Source organism: Petaurus breviceps, unplaced genomic scaffold (assembly GCF_028583685.1).
Source record: "Petaurus breviceps papuanus isolate PSGF00001 unplaced genomic scaffold, PetGlider_PUasm1.0 79, whole genome shotgun sequence".
Classification (NCBI taxonomy): Eukaryota; Metazoa; Chordata; class Mammalia; order Diprotodontia; family Petauridae; genus Petaurus; species Petaurus breviceps.
The window spans coordinates 286,135-312,697 of NW_027186523.1; the positions used below are offsets into that span (position 1 = coordinate 286,135).

A 26,563-nucleotide genomic window follows, 5' to 3' on the forward strand; every position below is an offset into this window, starting at 1 on the left:
AGCTTTGAAAAGACCAGATGTTGAAACCCAGATGTTGATTGGGTATGGATGTAATGGTTGGACAGTTTGAAATCTGTCCACTTGATCTGTTTCTGTCTTGATAATTCTGCCTGTATACTTTGAAGTTCGGGGTGCTGACCTTTTTCCCCTGAGCGAGGTAAACGATATATGTTTGACTGATTAAAGTAGGCTTGTTGACCCATTTTGAGTTGCTTTCCTTTATCAGGGCAGATCCAAGAACCTGTATGGGCAGCAAACCCTGAGGACGCTTGGGGTGCTTGCCGCTACAATGTAAAATACAAATATTTTTTACACATTTGTTTTTAAAACTTTGAGTTTCAGATTTTTTCCCTTCTTCACTCCTCACCCACCCCCACTGGGAAGATAAGCAATTCAATATAGGTTGTACATGTATAGTTACCCATATCATTTCCATTGTGAAAGACTAACTATATTTCCCTCCATCCTATTCCACCCCCACTTATTCAGTTTCCTCCTTTGACCCTATCCCTTTGCAAAGATGTTTGCTTCTAACTATCCTCTCCCCCAATCTGCCCTCCCTTCTATTATTCCCCTTCTTATCCCCTACTCCCTTATTTTCCTGTAGGGTAAGTTATCCAATTAAGTGTGTAAGCTATTCCCTCCTTAAGCCAAATTCAATGAGAATAAGGTTGTCCCATTCCCTTTCACCTTCCTCCCCCTACCTCCATTGTAACAGTTTTCTCTTTCCTCTTTTATATGAGATAATTTATCCTAATCTATCTCTCCCTTTCTCCTTCTCTCACCTCTTAATTTTATTTTTTAGCTATCATCCCTTCATATTCAACTCATCCTGTGCCCTCTATGTACACACGAAAATACATATGCCCACACTTACATATTTATATACACATAGACACTCCTATACATACATATATATTCTTGTATTTGAAAGTCAAATTTTCTGTTCAGCTCTGGTTTTTTCATCAAGAATGCTTGAAAATCCTCTATTTTATTGGATAACCATATTTTCCCTTGTAGAATTATACTCAGTTTTGCTGGGTAGGTGATTCTTGGTTTTAGTCCCAGCTCCTTTAACCTCTGGAATATCATATTCCAAGCCCTATGATCCCTTAATGTAGAAGCTGCTAGGTTTTGTGTTATCCTGATTGTTTCCACAATAATCAAATTGTTTCTTCCTGACTGCTTATAGTATTTTCTTCTTGACCTGGGAACTCTGGAATTTGGATATAATATTCCTAGGAGTTTTTTGGGGGGGATCTTTTTCAAGATGCAACTGGTGAATTCTTTCAATTTCTATTTTGCCCTCTGGTTCTAGAATATCAAGAAAATTCTGATTTATAATTTCTTGAAAGATGTTGTCTAGGCTCTTTTTTTGACCATGGCTTTTAGGTAGTCCAATAATTTTTAATTATCTCTCCTGTATCTATTTTCCAGGTAAGTGGTTTTTCCAATGAAAATTTCACATTGCCTTCTATTTTTTCATTTGTTTGGATTTATTTTATAATATCTTGATTTCTCATAAAGTCATTAGTTTCCATTTGCTTCAATCTAATTTTGAAGGAGTTATTCTCTTCAGTAAGTTTTTGAAATTCCTTTTCCATCTGGCAAATATGACTTTTTAAGGCATTCTTCTCCTCACTGGCTTTTTGGACTTCTTTTGCATTTGAGTTAGTCTATTTTTTAAGGTGTTATTTTCTTCAGTGTATTTTCGGGTCTCCTTTAACGAGCTGTTGACTTGTTTTTCATAATTTTCTTGCATCATTCTCATATCTTCCCAATTTTTCCTCCATTTCTCTTACTTGATTTTCAAAATCCTTCTTGAGCTCCTCCATGGACTATAACCAATTCATATTTTTCTTGGAGGCTTTTGATGCAGGAGTTTTGGCTTCACTGTCTTCTTCCCACTCCATGCCTTGATCCTTTTTTGTCCCCAAAAAAGGATTCTATAATCTGTTTTGCTTCCTCTGCTCGCTTATATTGCCAGCCAATTACTTGACTTTTTGAGCTCTTTGCTATGGTCTGCTTACACAGTGGGGAGAGCTTTGTCCCAAATTGCTGGGATTTTGCAGCTGCTAGACCTATTAGGAGGCTGCCCTCTCTAAAGCCCCTGGAAGCTCTGGCACACTGGTCACACACCCCAGGACCACCACCCAAGACCAGGATCCAGATCCAAGCAGGTGCCTCCACCTCTTCTTGTTCCAGGGGCAGGGGCTGAACTGCAGCTCTTCCATCCTCCCCTGTTCCAACAGAGTTCCACACTGAGTTTTTACTTTGTCTTTGGTGTTTATGGGTTGAGAAGTCTGGAGACCACCACAACTGCTGGTGATTCACTCTCCTGAAGTCTGCTCCAGCTTCTGCTGGTCTGGGCCATCCTGGGGCCAGAACCATAGCTCACAAGGGACTGTGCTTGGTTCCCAGCATGCTGTAATTTCCTGCCGGCCTGCCAGGCTGCCTTCAACGGGAGATTTGTTTCTCTCTGTCTCTTTGTGGGTTCTGTAGTTCTAAAGTTTGTTTAGAATCATTTTTTTATATGTATTGGAAGTGATTGGAGTGAGAGTTCATGCCAAGTTTATGCTTCTACTCCACCATCTTGGTTCCATCCTTTGACTTAATAGTTAAGTTGGATGACTGGTACTCAGTTTTTCAAGAATACCACATTGAAATTGTTGTATAAAGCAATATGATGGATCCTCTTCATGGATGAATATCCATTATTTCCATGGCTTTATTTGTCATGGTAATATTAATTATTAGTACTAACAATTTCATATAAATATCATCAAATGAGATCGGATTCATAAAAACACTGTGCCTTTCTCACAAAATATGCAATTTCATTTGATAAGTTCATATATTATTTTTAAAAGTCCCATGAAATTCATTCACAAGATTTTTTTATTATGACTAAATGTTATTCTGCCTTCAAATTTCCCTATTCCTGTTGGTTCCAATCACTCAGATGGGAAACTCGTGAGTCCTCTTTGATTCCTTCTCCCTTTCTCTCTACATTCAATCAATTGCCAAGTCCTATCAATTCTACCTCCCTGATATCTTCTCATCCATTTTCTTTGCCATACTACCATATTTTAATCCAATTTAACATGATTTCTAAAGTAGAGAGAAGAATGAAGGCTAAATGCTTTACTTTCTCAAATGCAATAAGCTGTGGGCTTTTCTTTCCTATATTTAAAACAGAATTTTTGACCCTGACGTGCTTGACGTGGGAAGCCAGACTTAAAACCATTGGGATTTCAAAATACTTTACTGCACTTAGTTCTAGAAATATTTTATTTTCACCACTATATAAATAACAAGTTAGTATGCAATTTTTTTTTCAGGGAAAAAGAAAGTTCCAGCAGAAAATTCCTAGCAACTCACCATCAAAGATATCCACCATTCTGAAGAAAGCCAATGATAATGACGACTTTCCACTGCCAGTCCGACCACATATGCCCACCTAAGACAATTACAACCAACAGTTAGGTGATTATATGACAATCAAAGAATTAGAGCTACAAAAAATTCCCTCCCCACCAAGGACTCATATTCTAACGGAAAGTGGAGAGGCAGGGATGGGCCACATGTACAGGAGTAAGTAAAGACAAAGTAATTTTGGGGGAGGGTATAGAGAGTGGGACTAATTAGAAGAATTAGGAAAAGTCTACTGTAGAAGATGGCACATTAGCTGAGCCCTGAGGGGAGCTAAGGAATCCAAGTAGATATGGAGGTAAAACATTTTAGGCATTGGGGACAACCTGTTCAAAGGTAGAGATGCAGAAGATGGATTGTAATGTATGGATAACATAAGTAAGCTATTCTGGCTGATGTAGAGTATGTATGAACAAATAAAGAGAAAATAGGAAGATAGACTGGAGTCAGATGGTGAATGAATTCAAATGCCAAACAGAGGAATTTATATTTTAGCCTAGATGTAATAGGAAGCAACTCAAGTTTCTTGAACAGAGGGTGTGTGTGTAATGGGGGTGGGGTACTAAGAGATCAGAGAATATGATCAGACAAGCAACCATCTCTCCTCCAGACAGAAAAAATGAATCACAAAACCAAGCCAATGAAAAAGAAAAGAAATTGTACAAAATTACTTTTAACTCAAAAACATGATAGAAAAAAAATGCCAAAAGTCTTTTTACAGACTCATAGTATAATCCTTTATTTGTGGATGGTTTTTTTTTTTACTGATCTTCCTCTTCATTGATACATGAACTTTCATTACTAAGTCACAAACTTGGTTTCCTAGTTAAATTTCTCTACTAACAGTCCCAGTCTACATCAGCTTTCTTTGTATCCACTCACAGTCTTGTCCTTTCTTTATCATTGGTCTCTGTATTTAGTTGGATTTCTGAACATTAAGTTGCCTTACTCTGTCTTAAAGGTGATCATTTCAAGAATAATAACTAGTAGAATAAGACTGACAGCATTACTTTTTTTTAATACCATAACTAAAATAACTATGGGACCAAAAGCAATCTAAGTGCAAAAATTCTCAAGGGGCTGCTTGGTGTGATTTCAAGTCAAATAAGTTGCCTATTTCCTTCCCTCCTTCCCTCCCTCCCTTCCTTCCCTTTCTCTGTCTCTGCCTGTCTCTCTGTGTCTTTCTCTCTCCATATCTGTCTCTCTTTGTCCCTATTTCTCTGTCTCTCTCTTTTTCTTGACAAAGAAGAAGATTTGGGAAATTAATAGCCAGGGACATGTTGGAAGAAAGAGGACAGAAAAAATAGGTGTTGCTTTTTTTTAAAAAAAGAATAATCGAGAGGTAAATAAGATGCTAGTCTCTGAGGTATCAAGGACAGCCTGCTGAGGAAGCTTTGTTGCCATTGTTCAGTTCTCTATCTCTTCAGCCCAGTCCCTTGAAAGTTTTCTCTTGGTCATCTGGGGATTTTCTCTGATTACTCGTCTTAGGGAATAACTTTTTATCCATGAAGGTCAATGGCAGTATTCCTCCCATAGTAAATTTAAAACTCAACGGATTTCAGTAGATGTGAGGTCTCCAGAAGTTCAGATTTCTCTGAGTACTAACTACCTCCCTATGGCAAAGTTTCTTATTACAGAAACACTGTTAAAATAAGTCATTACCAAAGAAAAGTCATGATGAAAATCAGTTCTTAGATATGAGAAAAACACAACTGTAAAATACAGGGGGAGGGATTTAATGAGACTGTAAGGAAAGACTGGGATGGGGAAGGCAGAGATTCCATAATGTCAATCAATAGTTTCCTGCTTTCTATTCTACTTGTTTTGAAAATATACTTATGAAACCAATAAGAAAACACTAATATCTTTCTCCTTTTCACTTCCAATATACTTTCACTTTTTATTTTTATTCCATAGTGCAGATAATTTGAATGTCAAAGTGTATGTTGGATAAAGACCACCCCCTCCAAAACACGCTTGGTTAAGATGGTCAATCAGCTTGGGCAAATGCCATTTCATAGTAAATGTCCTATGGGAATATCAAACCCAACACATACAGAACAGAACTCAGTAGTTTTTTTTTTTCCCAAAACCCACCTTTCTTCTGAACTTTCCTATTTATACTGAGGATACCACCAGCTTTCCAATCTCATGTGATAGTGACTTTGGTGTCATCCTTGCTCTTCACTTTCATCTGTTCTATATAATCAATCAATTACCAAACCTCAGATTAACCAGACGATGACACTGAGAGCTCCTATACCTTTTGCCCTGGTTTGATGTAAGCCTTGACATGTTTAAGCACTGGTTTGAGATTATTTTCATATCTGACGCACAGATCATGAATTTTGATTTCTCCTTCCTGTGGCCAGTGTTCTGGAACTTGAGATGGATCTGGGAAAAGATAAACAAAATTTAAAAAAATAAACCATATACTTACTTTAAACCTTTACTTCAGACTAAACTCTTTTTAAATTTAAAGTAACACTGATATGAATTTTGTGGTATTGATTTATGTAAAAGTATATTCTGGGTGAGAAATTTAAAACTAAAACTTCAACTTTTTCTTTCTCTATATTGGGATAGTTAACAAGGATCCTGCTTCCCTAACTTTCAAATACTCCTTTCAAATGTCAGCTTTGAAATTCTTGCCAATCATTTTTGCCTAGCAAAGCTCAGAATCATAGCTTTAAAACCTACCAATACTAAGGTCCACATTTTTATCATATCACCTTACAGGGTCTAGAACTCTGAAGAACTGGGAGCCTTCTGGACCTACCAGTCTCAACTGTGACATTTACTTAACCTTTCTCAGACTCAGTTTCCTCATCTGTGAACTGAGAGGTCTGGACTAGATTACTTTTAAGGTTCACACCTAGGTCCAAAATTAAATGATTCTTTGGTATTATAATTCTAGAGTAGATAATAAGGAATCTAATTAAAACAGTAATATGAATATTTTAGAAATATTGATCTATTTTGTCCTACTAAAGGTAGGAATGATTTATTTTATTTTAATAGTGTTTTTCCTAATTACATGAAAAGACAAATTTTAGCATTCTTTTAAAAATTTTGACTTCCAAATTTTCTCCCTCCTTCCCTTAACTCTGCTCCCCCTAAGATAGTAAGCATTTAAAAAAATCTCTTTGGGAAATAGATCTAGGACAGGTATTGTTGGATCAAAGGGCATACACAGTTTGATTGTCCATTGGGCAATCAAATTCCAAATTGTTCTCCAGAATGGTTGAATCAGTTTGTAACTCCACCGACTGTACATTAGTGTCCCAATTTTCCCACATACCTTCCAGTATTTATCGTTTTCCTTTTCTGATCTATTAGCCAGTCTAATAGGTGTGAGGTGGTACCTCAGATTTATTTTAGTCTGTATTCTTCTAATCAATAGTGATGTAGAGTATTTTTGCTCCTATGACCATAGATAGATTTGATTTATTCATGGGAAAGATACCTGTTCATATCTTTTGAGTATCAACTGGAAAATGACTTGCATTTTTATAAATTTGATTTGGTTCTCTATATATTTGAGATATGAGGCCTTTATCAGACACATTTGCTGTAAAAATTGTTTCCTAGCTTTCTGCTTTCCTTTTAATCTTGGTTACATTGGTTTCATTTGTGCAAAATCTTTTTAATTTGATACAATTAAAATTATCCAGTTTACATTTAGTAATGCTCTCTGTCTCTTGTTTGGTCATAAATTCTTAACTTTTTTATAGATCTGACAGATAAACAATTTCTTGCTTTACTAATTTACTTATGGTATTACTTATTATGTCTAAATCATGTACCCATTTTGACCACATCTTGGTATACAGTATAAGATGTTAGTCTATACTTAGTTTCTGCCATACTGTTTTCCAGTTTTTCCAGCAGTCTGTCAAATAGTGAGTTCCTGTCCCAGAAGCTGGGGTCTCCAGGTTTATCAAACCCTAAGAAGTATTTTGTAATCGTTGCATGATTAATTCTTTAGACTTTAAATTGTTTGTAGCTACTTATACACTGAACAGTAACACTGAAATTTTTAGCTCAAAGCAAAGAAAATGAAAAGATGAAGATTATGAAAATAACACACAGAACAATACCCATTGCTCCTTCATAGTTTTCAGACTCCATTGTCAAGAAACTGTTCACTTTTTTTACAGCTCCCATTTGAACCTCCAAATCAGCCAAGTTTCTCACAACCCAATTCAAATAATTGGTTATCTGTATCAGGAGAAAAGAAAGTAAATAATTTTAAATGAACTATTTTAAAGTAACTATTTGGCATTTGATAATAGTTTTTAAATTATTCTATCAAGTTTTAAGTCTTATATTCTTAGCATATACTCCATGCCATGAAGATGCAAAATAAATATGACATGATTTGGCCTCAAAAACATACAATATAGATGTAAAATTAATGTCAAAGAAACAATATGAAGATACTATGAGAGACTAGATCATAAGTGTTAGCTTATATATTACACAGTTTAGCATTTTAGAAGTCTATCATGATGTAGGAGAAGAGCTGAGTAGAGGATATGGGAGTTTGTGAAGTGCTAGAATTGTAGGAAGGACTTCATAGATACTGTGTCCTTGAGATAGACCTTGAAGAATGGGGAAGATTTACATAGGTAGAGAAGAAAGGACTTAAGCAAGGAAAACGATTTGTTACACATAATAACATCAAAAGGAGAAATAAACTAAGCTAAAAAATGTTCATTTTAAAATTATTTTCTAAAAGATCTCCGAAGTAAATTTTTAAAGCTATAATTCTTAGACAAATTATTTATATTTTGACTTTAATATGACACAGGACATTATACCATAACCATGAATGAACCAGACAAAACAAAGCAGAGATTCAATTTTTATCCAAATCTATATATAAAGTTTGAAGACACCTGAGAGATTGTCTGGCTTACTTCCCTCATTTTATATATGAAGAACTGAATTTCAGAGGATCTGTGGCTTGTCCGTGGTCATGCAGGTTGGTGGGACATAGAGTCAAATCCAGGTGTCCATCTGATGGCAGATTTAGTGCTCCTTCCCCTGCACTACACTGACAACTAGACTGATTGAGGCGTTCAAGTGTAATTCTAACCAGCATTACCAATTCATACTTACCTATAATACGTACTGAAATGAATTGTTATTACAGAACAGCTTGATTTATGCAAGAGATGTGGTCCTAAAAATCATCGGTAAAGACACTTTCTAAAAAATTAATTATTTCTCTCAATTTTTCCATTATAAAATTGAAGCTGCATTCCTAGACAAAATATTTCTGGCTCCAAGATAAAAAATCCACCCCAAATAACAAGAAACCTTGACATTCAATCCAAAAAATGGAAATTCTCAGATAAATACACTTTTTATTATAATACTTAAAGAAGCCACATGTTTATAATTGTGAGATTAAATAAAGATTGCAGGGATGGCTATGTGGAGCAGTGAATAGAGCACCGGTCCTGGAGTCAGGAGGACCTGAGTTCAAATCCGGCCTCACGCACTTAACACAAAAACTAGCTGTGTGATCTTAGGCAATTCACTTAACCCCCAATTGCCCTGTCTTCTTCCATCCAAAAAGAAAAAAAAGATTGCATGTCTGGAATATGGCTTAAAAAAATGACAGGTGTGTAGGGATGGAAAACAACTAACAAGGTCTGGCAAGAATGTATTTGCTTGGTATTATGAAAATCAAATTTAAACAGAATAGGAAGTGGCGGGGGGGGGGGGTGGACGGAGAGATAGGTAGCTGCCTATATTTATATACCAAGTTAGATCCTGCAGAGAACAGCTACAAGGCATGAAGTAGAATAACTGTAGAGATAGCCAGAAATACATAGAAGACAAAATTCAAGGAACAGACCTAACAGAAAATGACAAACTAATCTCATTTTCTTTTTGACAGGATTATTATACTGGTAGATCAGGGGAATTATGTAGATATCATTTATCTAGAATGTCCAAAGCAAAGTTTGTTCTGCTATTCTTGTTGACAGAAGGGAGAGAGGTGAGTTAGAGGATGGTACAATTAGGTGAATTCAGAAGAGGCTGATTGGACATGCTCTAATGAATCATCTAATCTGATTTGATGGAAGCACTAATACCAATTGGTAGAAGTTGAAAAAAGAAATTTAAGGCCTTATGCAAGAACATTTTACTAATAAAAATGCTATCCAAAAGTAGAATGAGTCTTGGAAGTTTGTGAATTCTCCTTCCTTGGAAATCTTCAGACTAAGGCTTATTGACTACTTTCAGATATATGGTGGAGAAAATTCTTTGGATTAAACTTAAACATTTTTTTTTGTGGCATGGTCTAATGGAGCCTATGGACCCCTTCTATTACTGTTATAAATGCGTAAAATAAATATGATTACAAGGGAAATCAATTATATTGAAATACAGTTATTAAAATATAAAACATACACACAAGTTCATGGACCTTTGGTTAAGAAACCCTGATACAGATGGTTTCTGATTCTACTTCCAAATCTTATAGATATAATGTACTTCATAAGTTCTAATTGTTATTATTAAATAATGTTATATGCAACAATCTACTTTCCTTAACCAAATGAAAATCTCTATAAATGAAATCTATATACCTAGGACCTTAATAGTGACTTAATTGAAGGAGGAAAAAATAGTTTGTTTTTTGGTGTCCTGAATTAGAACAATAATTCAATTCATTTCTCAATTCTTAATTTATAAAAACAGTCTGTATAAACTATTATGTGGCAACACGGAAAATGGAGTGTGGTTAAATAAGTATTATGTATTTTTTCTTATAGACTTAGGAACACAGAGTATGTGAACGTGTGTGTGTGTGTGTTCGTGTGCACTGGGGTGGAGGGGGAGGGTAGAGTTCTTGCAATTAAAAAAAAATTGGCTCATAGAGCCTGAATCTACTCCAAGTTGTTCTGAACTTGTTTGGCTTTGGTCTGAATCCAGTATGTACAAGACACTCATTTTGCTATTTGTTTCAAGTTCTTCCCCTACCACATATTAACAAGAACTGACCTAGATAGATATCTATATGTTGGTTTTAAAAATATATGTATGCATGTGTATATATGTATGTAAATATAGGTGTGTATATGTGTGTGTATATGTACACACACATACATAATGTTATGCACAAGTCTATTTTCCTTTAAATTATTCTTCATACATACCGTAAGTGCATACAGGAGGCCCAGCCCCACCAGACCAGAATAAGAAGTTTCAGTAATCGAAGCAATAGATGCAACAGCTGCAGTGAGAACAATACATGCACCCAGATAATCCTAAAAAGCAACCACAAATGAGTTATTTCCAGATTTCCAAATCAATGAGACTAAACCAGGGAAGGGTCTCCACAAGGGAGTGACCACCAGAGAATTCTACAGGAAAGAACACACTATTCCACATTTCCTATATGTCCTATAAGCCTAAATATCTAGAGCTTTAGAGGAATGTTAGAGATGACGTTAAGTGGAAAATTTCTTTGTTAGATTGGCAATTCTATGTGTCTCTAATTTTAGCACTTTGTCTTTATTTGTGTCTGTGTTTTAATTCATGGCTTTTCACCAATGTGCTGTGACTGCTAGTGCTAATTCTTTAGTATGCAAGCCATGGCCTTGGCAGGACTCTATTCCCGTCTGCCTATTAAAATTTGGACCATTTATCTCTCAGAAACTCAGTAAAGAATGAAGCTGCTGAAATGCCAGTCAGATTTTTTTTTTGGTCTGGGGTATCATGTCACATCACATTCTATCATACAACACTCATCAAGCCAATGAACATCTCTTAGCCATCTCTAGTGAATACAACACTGTAAGATATGACATGGCTCCCTCCCTTTTGGGAAGACAACACGTGCAAAATCACTATAATATAAAATCATATAAAATACCCATGTAAGAGTGGTACATGCATAGAACTAAGTGATGGCTGAGGGAAAACATCACTTCTAACCTTTAGGAATAAGGGAAGGCTTTACATAGAAAGGATCTTGGAAGTCATCGAATCCCTGCCCCTCATTTTACTGATGAGGAAGCCCAGTCTCAGACTTCCCTACAGATGAAGAGGTGGCAATCAAATTGGGACTCAAACATGTCTTCAGTCCAAATTGCTCTTTCATATAGCCTGCCCCCTGGGAGTATGAAATTTGAATTGGGATTCACAAGATTAGGTAAGAATTAAAGAGGCATTATGGCAAAGGCATTCTCAAATATTCAAATCGATCTGCGATTTCATCAATTAACCAATTCCCTCCAATAATATAGATCTCGACCCATTCATGCTTCCTTATCCTGTGTGACTTTTTATGCTATCCCTAAAATTTGCTAAAAGGAATTTACCCAATATGCTAGAAACCTTTCTCAATTTCTCATGCCATTGTGAGGGAACCAATAGAGTACTCTTGTCTACCTGTTATTCCTTACTCTTGTCATGGATCGACCCCATCTTTTCTTTCTGTTTTACAATTCATTGATGACCCCTTTACTTCTGCTCTTCTGCAGAGTTTTTCATTGGTTACATGTTGCAGTCTATTCATATCAAGCATACACTCTCCACTGTCTTCTGTGTGATACCTACTTTTAGTTCTTTAGAAACAATGGCGTTCTGTGTCTCCATGCCATATAGCAACACTGGTAGAATATTGGTATTAGAAAATTGGATCTTTACTTTAACAAAAACCCTGGGGTCAACAAAGGAGCTCTATAATTTTCTAAAAGCAAGACAGTCCCATTTCCTTCATTATTTTAACTCAGAGTTCAGCTCACTGACCATCTGTACTATCTGTCCAACGAATCATACCGATTGGACAAATGCTACAGGATGTACATCCAAATGCTAATTGAAATATTGGCGATAGACATTCCTCATCCACTTGGTTTTCCTGTGTGGATGGGCAGCTCAAACTTCTCTGAATTGTTACAGACCTCTTCCAGAAGTTTCTTCAGTGTCCTAAAGCTTGATGTTATATAATACAATGTCATCTGCAAATAGCAGCATCTTGAGGCACTCACTATCCACAGACAATTCCTTCACAACTTGGACTCTGTGCTGGATTCATGATGATGATAAACATCTTTTCTATGCATATATCTCCCTGTTTTATGCCTCCATGGATTTATTATCAAAGGGTCATTGAATGTGGTTATTTGTGTTGCTATATATCCCTGGGAATTCTGATTGTTTTTGATGTATGTATGGGAGACACTCTGCCTTAAGAGTTTTTTAGACATTTTGTCCTACCACATCAAACACTTTTTGATAGTCAGCAGATAATAAGCACATTGGGATACTATATTTTCTTCCACAAAGTCTTACTCTGGGGCAGCTAGGTGGTGCAGTGAATAGAGCACCAGTCCTGAAGTCAGGAGGACCTGAGTTCAAATTCAGTCTCAGACACTTAACAATTACTAGCCGTGTGACCTTGGGCAAGTCACTTAACCACAACTTAACTGCGTTCCCCCCCCTCCAAAAAGCAAAAAAAAAAGTCTTACTCCAATGCCTCATTGTGGTATGGAGGTAGTTCTCAATTCTGGAAGGATATGAAAGCATAGGAGAAATTCTAGTATGTTGTACCATGCTAGAAAGACATCAGTTTTAGACAGAGTAACAGATTAATGCCTTTTTTCTGAGGACCAACATCAATTGAAAAAAATATCAACAGTAAGCTGGTACCTTGTGATGAAAATCTTTTTTTTTCCCTTTGGCAATCCATGAGTACATTCTAAGTACGGGGGGAGGGGGGGAAGTATGAACAAAGGTCATAGAAGCTGGAAAGTGTGGAGGGTTATACAAGGGATGGTACAAAGTCCAACTAGACTGAGTTTAGAGTCTATTGAAAAGATGTACTATGTTACATATAAAAGAAGCAGAAACTTAAAACCACAGAATTTTAGAACTGGAAGGGACTTTAGAAATCACTTAGTCTAAACAAGATAAAGAAACTAAGGCCTAGAAGGTACAAATGACTTGTCCAGGGCAGATATGTCCTCTATCTGATATCTCTCTATCTGCCTGATCAGACCCCTCAGAATAAGTACCCAACCTCTTCAAAAATTTTTGAATACAGAAAGTAATCCAGTTCATTCCACAAGTTAGTTAAAGCCATATGTTTGGCATAATATAAATGATATTTTTTTAAAAATGTAATCTTTTTTATAATATAAGAATGACGAGGTTGAGCAATGCCATTTCTATTGACATACATGCTTTGGACCCTTGATAAAGTGTATGTATGACCAGAGACTTACTGGCTGGTACCTGTGATAAGGGTGGGGAGTGTGACAGTAGGAGATATGCCAAAGAAAAATGGTCCCAATTAAGAAGAGCTGTCCACTAAGTAAGCTTAAAAGGAGAGGATGAAATCTCTGCCTTTATCTTTCTTCCAATTTCTTGAAGGTCTACCTTAGAACTGCAATAGCTTTCCCTTGAACTTCCCAATGGATTTTGCTCTCTTCTCCCTCCATAGAAAGTTGCATGCATATGGCAGTGAGTACATGTGAATGAGCCTGAGACTTTATTACATGTCCCTTGCTTTCTCTTTTGCTTTGTTTCTTTCCCTGAACAAAGGTGATGCTTCTAACCTTGATGGTTAATTCATGAACTTGGTGGTTAATTCAGTAACTCTTGACTTTGTGACTTCTGAAGTCCATAGGCTGACTGACAGCAGGAGATACTTGTTACAACACTGTCACTTCTTGAGGAGGGACATTGCTGGCAGGATCATCCTGGTACCTAAAAGCCCCAAATATGACCTGGTTAGCCAGGAGATCTGGTCCTTAAAGCTGTTACTCAGCCAGTACAGACGGAGGTAAAAAGGAAAACCTTTTAGCAGTCTCATGAGTCAATCTCCTGGGGATCTTTACCTCGAGGAGAGCATAATAGAATGATGAGTAATATGTTTCAGTATCTGTTTATGAACGTCTTCAGTATGAGTCGTTTGAGTGGTTCATGTGTGGTGTTTTCTATTTATGGGTTCCTATAAGTCTTTTGTGATAGGTTACTGTTTCATATTTTGTTTCTCTTACGGTTGATGAAAATCTACTGTTACATTTTTGACATCTACTAACTTGTACATTGAATAACTTTTCTAGAAGGGACTCTGTTAATTTTTGGGGGGAAGACCTGGACATAAGCTGAATTTAAAATGTGTTTAAAGAGATTTTCCTGAAGTAACTCCAGGTGAAGATATGATGAGCCAGAGGGTAAGAGAAAAAGAATGGATCCTTTTCTTTGGGGTTAAGATTCTTCAGAAATGAATCTTGTCTATGTAAGTCTGTTATAGGACAGAGTACCTTGGTTTCAAAAGGCATCTATTTCAAATAAAATGCCATTATGTTAATAAAACAAAAATTCAGACTTGTTTATTCTTGTGTAATCTTATTAGCAAAATTAACGTAGCATATTTTATTACCTTTGTCAAAAACTTGTACTGCTAGTCACAAAGGGGATGGAAGAAGAAGAGTGCGGATACATGTAATAAATCTATCGTCACTATCGGAAACAATTCATTTCAGAGGATATACCCTGCTGATGGTGAGTTACTAGCATCATAATTCTATATGAAGAATGGCAGATTACAAATTACATTTGTACATTTTACTTACATTGATAACCTGGAGTGTCCAGGGGAAGGCAACGAAGATGCTGAGCACATGTTACATGAGGACGAGTTGAAAGAATCAGGCATGTTTAGTTTAGAAAAGAGATGAGTCTGGGTGAGTAGACAAGATTACTGTCTTCTGAGTTCAAATCCAACCTCAGACACTTGACACACCTGCTAGTTATGTGACCTTGGTCAGGTCACTTAACCTCAATTGCTTTGCTTTCTCCCCTCCAAAAAAAAAAGTTAAAAAAGATAACTGTCTTTAAGTATTAGAACTGTTGTCCTTTGGAGGACTAGATTTGTTCCATTCGACCTTAGAGGGGAGTCAACTTCAGGTTGATATTAGGAATTATCTTCCTAAATATTAGAGCTACACAAAAGTGCAATGGATTATCATTAGGGGTGAAGGTTTTCTCCATATTTAAAGGTCTTGAAGCAGAAGGTGAATGATTATTTGCTAAGTATGGGATTCCTTTCAGTTAGGGTTTGCAATAGATGACTACTGAAATGCCTTCCAAATCTCAAATTCTATGACTTTTGGAACAAAGATGCGTGATCAGACTGGGTACATGGAAGGTTGGAACAGAAGCTGTGTTGTTGAAATCCCCATGAACTACAGACTGCAAGGTAGGAATACTGTATATTCTTTTTCTCCCTTTGGGCTCCATTATGGAAGCCTGACACCTTTCCTTCTAGACCCTGGAAAGCATGTTTTGCTTTGTTTTTTACATGCTTGCTTTGTCTTTAAACACACTGTTAATGACAGACCTTTGCTAGTCTGGGTGTATTTATTAGAAACAAGAAGGCAATGGGAGAGAGAGTATTTTCAAAGAAGAGGAAGAAATAGATCTATTACTAAGATGTTTTTGAAAGGACACTGTCTGGCTAGAGGCTTGGAGCTACAAAAGATAAAAAAAAATTACAGATGATCTGGTACAATTTCCCAAAGCAAAGGAGTATTTGTACTGGGACATCCATCTGGTAACTGAGTCAGAGTAGGCAAAATGAGAATGACTAGATAACGCTGCTCACCACCCTCACCACAGAACTTCTGTGTGTGTGTGTGTGTGTGCATGTGTGTTTGTATAAAACAGATGGATCTTCCATACAAAGGAGAAACTTGGCACTGTTGAAATTTTTGTATAATTTTTAAAAGGCAACTTATCCCATTCTCTTATATTCTGAACCTTACCCATTCTCTCCATATTACCTATTCAAGATATAAGTACAAAATGAACTTCACATCCAATTCAATTTTATAATCTGGTTCACCCATAAAACAAAGAATCTGCATTTCATGGTCATAAGAATGAGGCAAATCTATGATTAAACTCTTGGGATAAATTCCTGTCAGAAATAGTCTATATGCCAGGGATACAAATACAAAAGTGAGATAGTCCTTGCTGCCAAGGAGCTTATTTCCTTCTAGGGGAATATGATATTTCCACAGATAAGTAAATACCAAACACACACACATATATCTTGAATAGATAATATGGAGAGAATGGGTAAGATTCAGAATTGAGGAGAATAGGATAAATTGCATTTTAAAAATTATACACAAATTTCAACAGTGCCAAATTTCTCCTTAATATGAAGATCCATCTGTTTAATGACAACATTCTGCTGCTAATGTCAAATAACCTTGATTAAAAGAATACCAAGACCTCAGAACAATTAACATTTAAGGTATACTCAAATACAATAAATACATGGTGGACAAAAGTAGCATGATACATCACAATGGCTTGCATGCAAAAAGCAGTGTAAATATGTCATCAAGGAAATAGATGACTGGGAAAGATGGTGGATCGATTAGATAGCAAGAATAAGGGATAATAGATAGACAATCTGAGTGCTGAACGAATACCTAACAAAGGATTAAAAGTCCTCTCTCCCATTAGACTATGAGCTCCTTTAAAGGAGGGATTGTTTTTTGCCTCTCTTTGCATCTCAAGAGCTTAACACAATGGCTAACACAGAGTGAGGACTTAATATAGGCTTCTTGGAAGGCTTCCAGTCTTTCCAATATGGAAGATTTTTAGAAGACTCACACAACAATCGCATAGGATAAAAGACCCCAGATGAGTCATGATCTGATGCAACAGAGATCACAGATCATCAGACTAACATTCATATTTTCTAGACGAAGAAACTGAGACCTAGAAAGGTAAAGTAATTTATCAAAGTTTACACAGAAAGTAGGTAGAACATCTTGCTGGTCAGATTGACTTAAGATGACAAAACAGGAATATGACGAATGCTGTAGAGGATGTGGAAAAATTGGAACACTAATGCATTGTTGGTGGAGTTGTGAACTGATTCAACCATTGTGAAGAGCAATCCGGAACTATGCCCAAAGGGCTATAAAAAAAGTGCATACCCTTTGACCCAGCAATACCACTTTTAGGGCTGTATCCCAAAGAGATCATAGAAGTATAAAAATATTTATAGCAGCTCTTTTTGTTGTGGCAAAGAATTGGAAATCGATGGGATGCCCATCAGTTGGGGAATGGCTAAACAAGTTGTGGAATATAAATGTAATAGAATACTATTGTGCTATAAAAAATGAGGAGCATAATAACCTGGAAAGACTTCTATAAATGGATGCTGAGTGAGGAGAGCAGAACCAGGAGAACTTTGTACACAATTACAGACACATTATATGTGTGACAACTAGCTTTGATAGACTGGGCTCCTCTCAGCAATGCAGGGTTATAAGACAACTCCAAAAGATTCATGATGGAAAGGTTTATCCAAATCCAGAGAAAGAACTACAGAGTCTGAATGCAGATTGAATCAAACTACTTGCCATCTCTCTTTTTTTTTGTTTCTTCCTTCTCATTGTTCACTCCATTGATTATAATCCTTCTTTACAACTTGACTAATGTTTAATGTTAAGGTATTTGTAAATCCTATATTTGATAGCATGCTGCCATGGCGGGGGGGGGGGAAGGGGGAAGGAGGAGGAGAAATTTTGAAACTCAAGGATTGTGGAACTAAATATTGTAAACTAAAAGTAAATACAATTTTTAAAAAGAACAAAAGTGGGTGGAAGAACAGGTATTTGAGTCCAGGAGCTAATTCCAAATCCGATAGTCTTTCTAGTATTTTGTATTGTTAATGATATCTTATGGAAGCAAAAGGAAGATAACTGTGGTCTCACTAGTTAAAGTTTTTAAAATATGTTGAAACATTTGCATGAAAGGTGCTGCAAGAACAGAAAAAAACCTATAGTATTTATTTCCAAATTATGTGCCTTCCTTCTGTGCAAAGAGTGTGTTTTGGTTACTTTTAGCTCAGTATTGAAGAAGAAAATCCAAATATTAATTTCTGCTGTAAATATTTTAAAAGAAGGAGAAAAGAGTTATTTGGCAGCATGTCGACATTCATAAACTGCAGATAACCTAGATAGATATGTTAGGTGCTGCCCTCGTGCAATTGTGTACAACTAGCACCATAACTTCAATTAAAAATAAACCAATCAAGATCTACTTAATTGAGACATACCATGTGTTAACAAGGGATAGTGAACACAGACGCAGGGCATCACTTTAATATGTCCCACCACAAAAGGCGAGCAAAGCAATATTTACATCATCTGTGGAATTTGCTGTCAAAAACAATTTGGTCAACAATTGTTTTTAAAAGATCCTTGGTGCCCTGAGTTCAGATCTGGCCTCAGACACTTCACACACACACACACACACACACACACACACACACACACACACCTAGCTGTGTGACCTTGGGCAAGTTACTTAACCCCAACTGCCCTCCAAAAAGAAAAGCAAAGAAAAAAAAAGATCATTGGCAGTTCCGTGGAGCTAAAATGGTAGTTTTATCCTTTTGCATTTTGTGATACATATACATCTGTACACAGTATTGCAGCATAGATGTAAAATCACTGCAGGGAATGATGATGATGTCTAGCCCTCAACACTGATACTTGATCCTTCTATAGTGTCTTTCTATAATGCTTCGTTAAACACCTTCATATGTATTTTGTGAGGGAGGCAAAGCAGATACTAGCTCAGTTTTGAGGAGAAGAGGAATTGTAAATCACCCAGGCTCACACACCTAATTAGCAGAAGAACCAGGACTGGAATCCAGACATCTTGATTCATTGTACAGTATGCAATTTCATGAAACTTGATTGTGGCAGGTGAACTGTTGATGTGGAATTATTTTTTAGAAGAGTCAGTGACTTTAAAGAAAGATATTGAGCCTGGCTTGGGGCTAGAATGAATTGGAGTGCAGTGGTTGGGGGGTATAGTTTGAGGGGAAGGTAAGAAACCATAGCTATTTATTATTTTCAAAGACTAATCTTAGGACTATCTTGACTTTCCCCTGAAATAAGAATCATGCCATCATTTAGATGCTATCAAACATGGTAGAAGTAAATTTAACATTTCACCTTAAAAGTACAGAAGTGAAGCACACATTCTGGCTCTGCACCTTTGTATAAATGTGGGGAAATCATTTCATTTCTATGAGCTTCTATTTCTTCATATATATAATGAGGAAAATGAATCAGATGGACTTTAAGGTCTCTTTCAGCATAAAATCCACTATCCTTTGCATTCTGTTTTTGTTTTTGCTTATCCTCTTTGGAGCCTTCTTCAAAAAGGCAGGGCCATGTAACTACTTATTTGCTTGGACAAATTCCATTCCCTGAAAAGTCTCTTAAGCACTCCATTGCAAAAAGTCACAGAATTCAGGAGGTAGAAGGGACTTCAGCGCTATTTAGTCTAACTGAAAGAAATCCCCACTATACATAAGCTGATAATGTCATTCAGCTTCTGATGAAGAATTACAAGGAGGGAGAACACATCACCTCTCAAGGCAGACTATTCCATTTTGGGACAACTCTAATTGTTAGGAAGTTTATTTGACACTCTCATTAAAACCCCTTGTTCTTATCTCATTTCTGTTTGCTGATGAAATAGGTTATGTATAGCTTGGATAGGCCTACTTGACAAAATATGAGATATGCTGATACTCCCGATTCTACCATAAATAAATAATTTGTTCTTTTGTATTAAACATTGCCTCTTTTATAGTCTACTAAATATATGACTATTTTTGGATAAGGTAGCAAATAGAATTTATAAAACTTTGGTGTGAATAAGTTAATAAAATCATTTTCCTTTTTGACAGGAGGGGCCAGTCATGAGAATACTGGATACCTGGAGAAGAAGAAAATACTACAGCAGGATGAAAAGGCATTGAAATAGGGAGAGGTTAGTCTGGAGACACATATCCTTGGCTTCTACATTTCATGTAAGAATAGTGTTGACTTGGGAGATTGCAAAATGGTTTAGAAGAGAATTCTGATCTAGTCAGTTACTCCAATACATACATCTATGTCATTTTGTTATTTATTCTAAACATTCTTATTTACATGAAATCTGGAGACTTCCATCAAATCTTTATTCACCTTTACACAAACCTTCATTTTTTGGTATTTTCTCTTCTTTTGACTTTCAGTACCTCATACATCATTGATCCTCCACTCAAATAGCTTCTTTCCTCACTCCACTAAAGTTTCCTAATTGTCTTTCTAACCCATTGTAATTTTAGGGGATTGTGAAGATCTTCCCTGCCCCAAATAGGCCCATGTGACCTGCTTTGGGGCCCAGCCCACATCTTAAGTCACATGGAACCCATGGTGAGAGGAGCTTGCCTAGCAGAAGACAGATTGAGACAGAGCTGGCAGAGAGCCAGGCAAACCAGCTAGCATGAGTGAGAGAGGGAGGAATTTTTTTTTTAAATGCTTTATTAACTTCTGATTTACATCGTTCGTTTCCGCCAGATTTTGAGTTACAAATTTTCTCCCTGTTTTTCCCCCACCCATCCCCCCAAAACAGCAGTCCCACAGGATATCCCCACCTCTGATCTGCTCTCTCCCATATTTTCTCCCATACCCGTTTCAACTTTTCCAGTAGGGCATGGTGGATCTCTATATTTCCCAATTACATGTAAAACAATATTGATAATAGTATATATATATTTAAACATTTGATTTTAAAACTTTGAATTCCAGATTCATTCCCTTCCTCCCTTATCACCCACCCCTACTGGGAAGACAAGCAGTTCAGTATAGGTTGTACATGTGTGGCTAATGCAAAACAATAATATAGCAGATATATTGTAAAAGACTGACTATATTTCCCTCCCTCCTATCCCACATCCCACTTGTTCTATTCTCTACTTTGATCCTGTCCCTTTTCAAAAGTGGGTGCTTCCAACTTCCCTCCCCCCCAGCCTGCCCTCCCTTCCATCATCCCCCCTCACATCCTCTCTCCCCCCATTCTCCTGGAGGGTGAGATCCCCTATTTAGTGTGTATTTCCCTCCCTCCTCAAGCCAGATTCAATAGGAATAAGGTTGACCCATTCCCTTTTGCCTTCCTATTCTTCCCCTCCATTGTAACCATTTTCCCTTGCCTCTTCTGTATGAGATAGTTGCCCCACTCTGTCTCTCCCCATCTCCTCTCATTATATCCCTCTCACCTCTTAATTTCACCTTTTAAGTATCATCCCTTCCTGTTAAATTGGTCCCGTGCCCTCTATCTATGTATACCTGTAAACATATATACACACATTCACATATGTATTCATATGCCTGCATACCGAGAGGGAGGAATTTTGCCTAAGGGAGCTTGTTTGTGGGGAGGTCTAATGGAGGGAAGGCTTGGGGATGTCAGAGCTTCCTGCACTGGCAATGTGTATAAACTTCTTTGTTACCATGATGGAACTGGCTTTCTGGTATCTGAATAAATATTTTGGTTTTGCCTTTGAGGAAGAGAGTTATTTACTTTGAGAATTTACCCCGGAAATACGCATGCATTCATAGCAGCTGCTATGGGTATCACATTGGCAATATACCCATCTCTTTTTTCTTTTAGTAATTCATCCTCCCCTAGAAACCTTATTCTAACCCATAGTTTTATTTAAGATGCAACTCAAATGCCACCATCTGTGTGATGCCTTTCCTGGTTCTCCCCAGCTGCTAGTGCTTTCCCCTTCCCCCACCACAAGGTTTGCAGCTGTATATTGTTTTGTAGGTATATGTTGTCTCATCTGATAGAAAATAAGTTCCTTGAAGGCAGGCTTTATTTTATGTTTGTCTCTGTATCTTCAGCACCCAGGAAAGTAACTAGTGGATATTAAGTTCTTAAAAATGCATGTTGATTGACTGATTTCCATTTCTTTTGGGAGTTTCTAATTCATGTTTCTACCAACCTACAGGACATCTATACCTGACTGCATCACTGGTCCTTCAAACTAAAGATGTTCAAATTGTAATTATTATCTAAAACCTGTTTTATTTAGTTTAAAACTATTTTTAGGCAATGATACTACCACTGGTATCACTATACGAGTCTACTTATATTTGAAATCTTGCACTATTTTGGACTTTTCTCCCTCACATTTTATCTGCAAACCTATTCTACCCATAAACTCTCGTGCACCTCCCCATCCCTCTGTTCCCATGCCATTATTCTATATAGGTCCATATTACTACATGCTTTGTATTACCATATTGTTATAATATCCTTCTATAATAAGACTTCCAATATCTACTCTTCCCTTCATACCTTCTTCCCTGTGCATAATTCTAGACATGCTACTCCTTTGTTAAAAATCTCCACTGGTGGATTCAAAACTCGTCACAATCTGCTGATGCTTTACCATTTTTCATCTTACTCTTCTCTTCTTTTACATGTAGAATAGGATCACAGAAGTCACCACTTACTGAGTGATTTCCTAGTAAAAATCAAAACTCTTCCATTTCCTTCTTTTCTGTTATAGTAACAAGTATAGTGGTATAGAAGACTGAGGCTCTTAGATTAGCTATGGCTTTCACTTAAGCCACAGTTTTAAAATCAGCTATTGATCAGCTAGTCTCCATCTCCTTTAGTATAAAAAAATTTAGTAAGAGCTACTGAAGAGCATGTCTGTATATTTTTCTGTGTCAATAAATAGACACTGAAAAAGTAAAAAAATGAATAGAGGAGCCAAAGTCAGAAATTCTGGATAACTTCAAATGGGATATTTAGTCTGGACACTTGGGTTAATGGCATTGGCTAGTAGGGTGGTTACACAATGCCCAAATCATCAATCAGCTCAATGAATTCACTGAAAAACAAACCTGGCCCAACTGATGCTGACAGGTTCAACTCAAGAGAAGAGTTTTCATGCTTTCAGAGGAACTGACCAGAGGAAATTATATGGTTCAGGCTTTTCAAATCTGACACACCATCAAGAAAAAGGAAGGCTTTCTTTCCTAGGTATAGAGGCATATGCCACAAAAAAAATACCTGGCCTGATTTCTAGTGGTCAAAAAATACTTGCAAATGGATTTCTAGTGAAAGTCACAATTATCTACAAATCTAGGAAATATACAAAAATCACTGAAGACAACTGAAGGGTGGTGGATAGATCTCTTGGGCATATTAGTGCCCAAATGTTAGATAGATATTGGGCACATTATCCTGCAACAGGGAATCTTATACAAACACAAAATAAGATCTCTAAATGAAAATCCATAGCATAGAACATATCTATTTTAGACTCCTGAAATCACCTAGAATTGCCTAAAACACAACTTTCCCTTTGTTTCACAATCCCTCATATAGACTCACTCATGGGAGCATTTTAATTCTAAGTCTGTTGACTCTAAAGACATTCTTTCATTTTTTTTTGGCTTCATCATATGTGAATATTCTTTTATCCTTTCACCACACAGCAAGACAAAGCCTTGGAAAGACAGCTTTTAGATAGAGTTACACAATTTTTGCAAATGGGAATGCAGATGCCAGAGAAGCTGGAATTGTTTAGTGCAAAGGAATGAAGAGAAAACATTGTTTTTTTAAACATAAGCAGCTTTCAAAGGTTATGTTGTAGTGATACATTTCACACAAGTAAAGTCCTCATTACTTGGCATCCAAAGGAAAAAAAAAATACTTAATTTGCTGCCAGAGCAACTCGGGTGGTCACACTCTAACGCATGTTTCTACCAGCCAAATGATTCTGTTCTTTTAGACTTTTATCATTCTTTGATTTGTTGGTATTTTAACCTTTATTTTTTAACATCTCAAATTAAATTTGAGAGATGGCAAAAGGGATAAGAGACAAAAGTCTTAATGTTGGAGAGCCTCCAGGCCAGCATGACTCCTCCTTGTTGTGGCCTACCATTGAGTCTACTACTCCTGTTCTTCAAACGATCATACTTATGGGGCAAGAAAAAGAAGTTTCTTCTAGCCACAGGACACCAATTGGGGATGTTCTAGAAACTGGGAAGTTCCTGTTCACACCAGAGCTAAGAGAGCCACAGTTTCTCAGTCTTTACCTAATGAGCAGCCCTCCTGTATATGCAAGTCAATCATCAGTTGTGAACTATGCTGCATCGTCTACATACCTCTACCTACTTGTGGGAGGAGTGGCTATGGGCACTAAGACAATGAAACATTTCCTTGAACTCTTGCTTTTGGAACATTCTGTCTACTGCCTGGGTGCTACCTGGACACGTGAGAGACTGCAGATGTGAAGCACTGCTGTAGTTCATGGGCTATTTTATTTGTTTTGTTGTCTTACCTTTATTGGTCCTATGCCAAGCATCAAATGCTGTAAACACTACTTAAATGATTGTATTTGTTCCTGTGAGTAGTTGATCCCACTATACTAATGTCACAATTTAAAGTTCAGTGAAATATAGTAAGTTAATAAAAAGGAAGTGGAGTTATCTAGAAGTGAGGGATTTGAGAAATGTTAATCACTGTGCAAATCTGCAATAATTTAATCCCCCTAACACTGAAAGAAGAAGAACTAGGTAGGGCTAGAAAGGAATTTATGCTCTGAAAGACATAAATAGTTTGGTACTCTTCTAACATATATGCTGAGTGGACTGGAACACCTCTGGAATTATTAGAGTAAGTAGAATCAGTTGAGTGACCAAAGGTCACCTTGTAGACAACATAATTGTTATCATCTTAATTTAATGAATGAAAAAACATGGGATTTTGAAAAGTTAAATGACTTGCTCAAGATCACATAACTAATATGTAGTAGTTCAAGACTTGAAACTAGGGCTTTTGAGTCCAAGTCTAAGTCCAAGTACTTTCTACTACACTGCTGCTGCCATTCAGGCTATTAAGATGAAGGAAAGAAAGCAATGGTGAAGTGGCCATCTATTAAATAATGGAGTTATATATGTGTGTGTGTGTGTATGTGTGTATATACATTAAAATGGTCTTTTAGACATGAATGAAAAAAAGATGACAGATTATACCGAAATATTTTGAGCTCCAAGTTATATCAAACCATGCTCCAATATTCCCCCAATATATGAATACTAAAATATTTTTTTAAATATCAAGAGAATTTCAAACCATTAGCAATCATGTAAAAGAATGTTCTGAATAAGTAAAGATAAATTAGAATCAAAACATCTCTGAGATTTTTCCTACCATCCAGTAAATTGTCAAAGATGACAAAAATAAGGATTATCAATTTTGGAGGGGCTGTGGAAAGACAGGTATTCTAGTGCACCATTGATGGACCTCTGAACTATCATAACCATTCTAGAAAACAATTTGGAATTATTATACTAAAAAATTAGCAAAAATGTCAATACTCATTGATGCAGAAATTCCACTACTAGTTATATCTCCTTAGAAAATCAATGCCCCCAGGGGGCGGCTAGGTGGTGCAGTGAATAGAGCACAGGCTCTGGAGTCGGGAGGACCTGAGTTGCCTCAGACACTTAACACAAAACTTGCCATGTGACCTCGGGCAAGTCACTTAACCCCAATTGCCCTACCTTCCCCCCTCCAAAAAGAAAAAAAAAACAAACCCAAAACCAAAAAACGAAAATCAATGCCCCCCAAAAGATCTCACATACACAAAAATATTTATAGCAGCACTTTTTTCAGCAGCAAATTACTGAGTATGAAGTACATAGCCATTGATTAGAGGATAGCTAAACAGATTATAGTGCATGAGCATAATGGAATTTTACTGTGCTATAAGAAAGGATGAATATGATGAATCAAGGAAAACATGGAAAGACTGATACAAAACTGATACAAATTTAAATAAGCAAAACTTGGAACATAATATATACAATTACAATATTGTTAATGGAAAGAATTTCCTGAAACTATAATAGCCCAGCCTGGTCCTAAAGGAGACATGAAAAGTCATCCTTACCCCCTGTTTCATAGGAAAGATGGGAATGACCATGAGTGAAGAATACTGTATATAAATAATGTCAGAAGGCTCTCTGAGAGGGGGAAAGGAGAAGTATACATTAGGAAATATAGGTGATGTAACAACAAAAGACAAAAATAAAATGTTTTTTTAAAGAGATATTAAATTAAGAAACTAACTGGAAACTTGAGGAAAGTAAGAGCATTCTTGTTAAAATGAAAAATTTTAAAACAAAGAGAAGGAAGACTTTTTATTTATATTACTTTTTTTTTTTTTTTTTTTTTTTGGGGGGGGGAAGGTGGGGAATTG

The 26,563-nt window shown here is 36.6% G+C and overlaps 1 protein-coding gene across 4 annotated transcripts in view; it reads right to left on the reverse strand.

Annotated features, from left to right (window-relative positions):
* LOC138175776 (ATP-binding cassette sub-family C member 9-like) overlaps positions 1-26,563 on the reverse strand; it is a 204,294-nt gene that overhangs the window by 24,531 nt on the left and 153,200 nt on the right. For all 4 annotated transcript variants that reach the window (XM_069106237.1, XM_069106236.1, XM_069106238.1 and 1 more), the window contains 4 exons: positions 10,611-10,721; positions 7,533-7,653; positions 5,696-5,826; positions 3,382-3,460 (listed from right to left, as the gene is read on the reverse strand). In XM_069106237.1, coding sequence (XP_068962338.1) covers positions 3,382-3,460; positions 5,696-5,826; positions 7,533-7,653; positions 10,611-10,721 — 442 coding nt within the window. The remainder of the gene's footprint in view (positions 1-3,381; positions 3,461-5,695; positions 5,827-7,532; positions 7,654-10,610; positions 10,722-26,563) is intronic.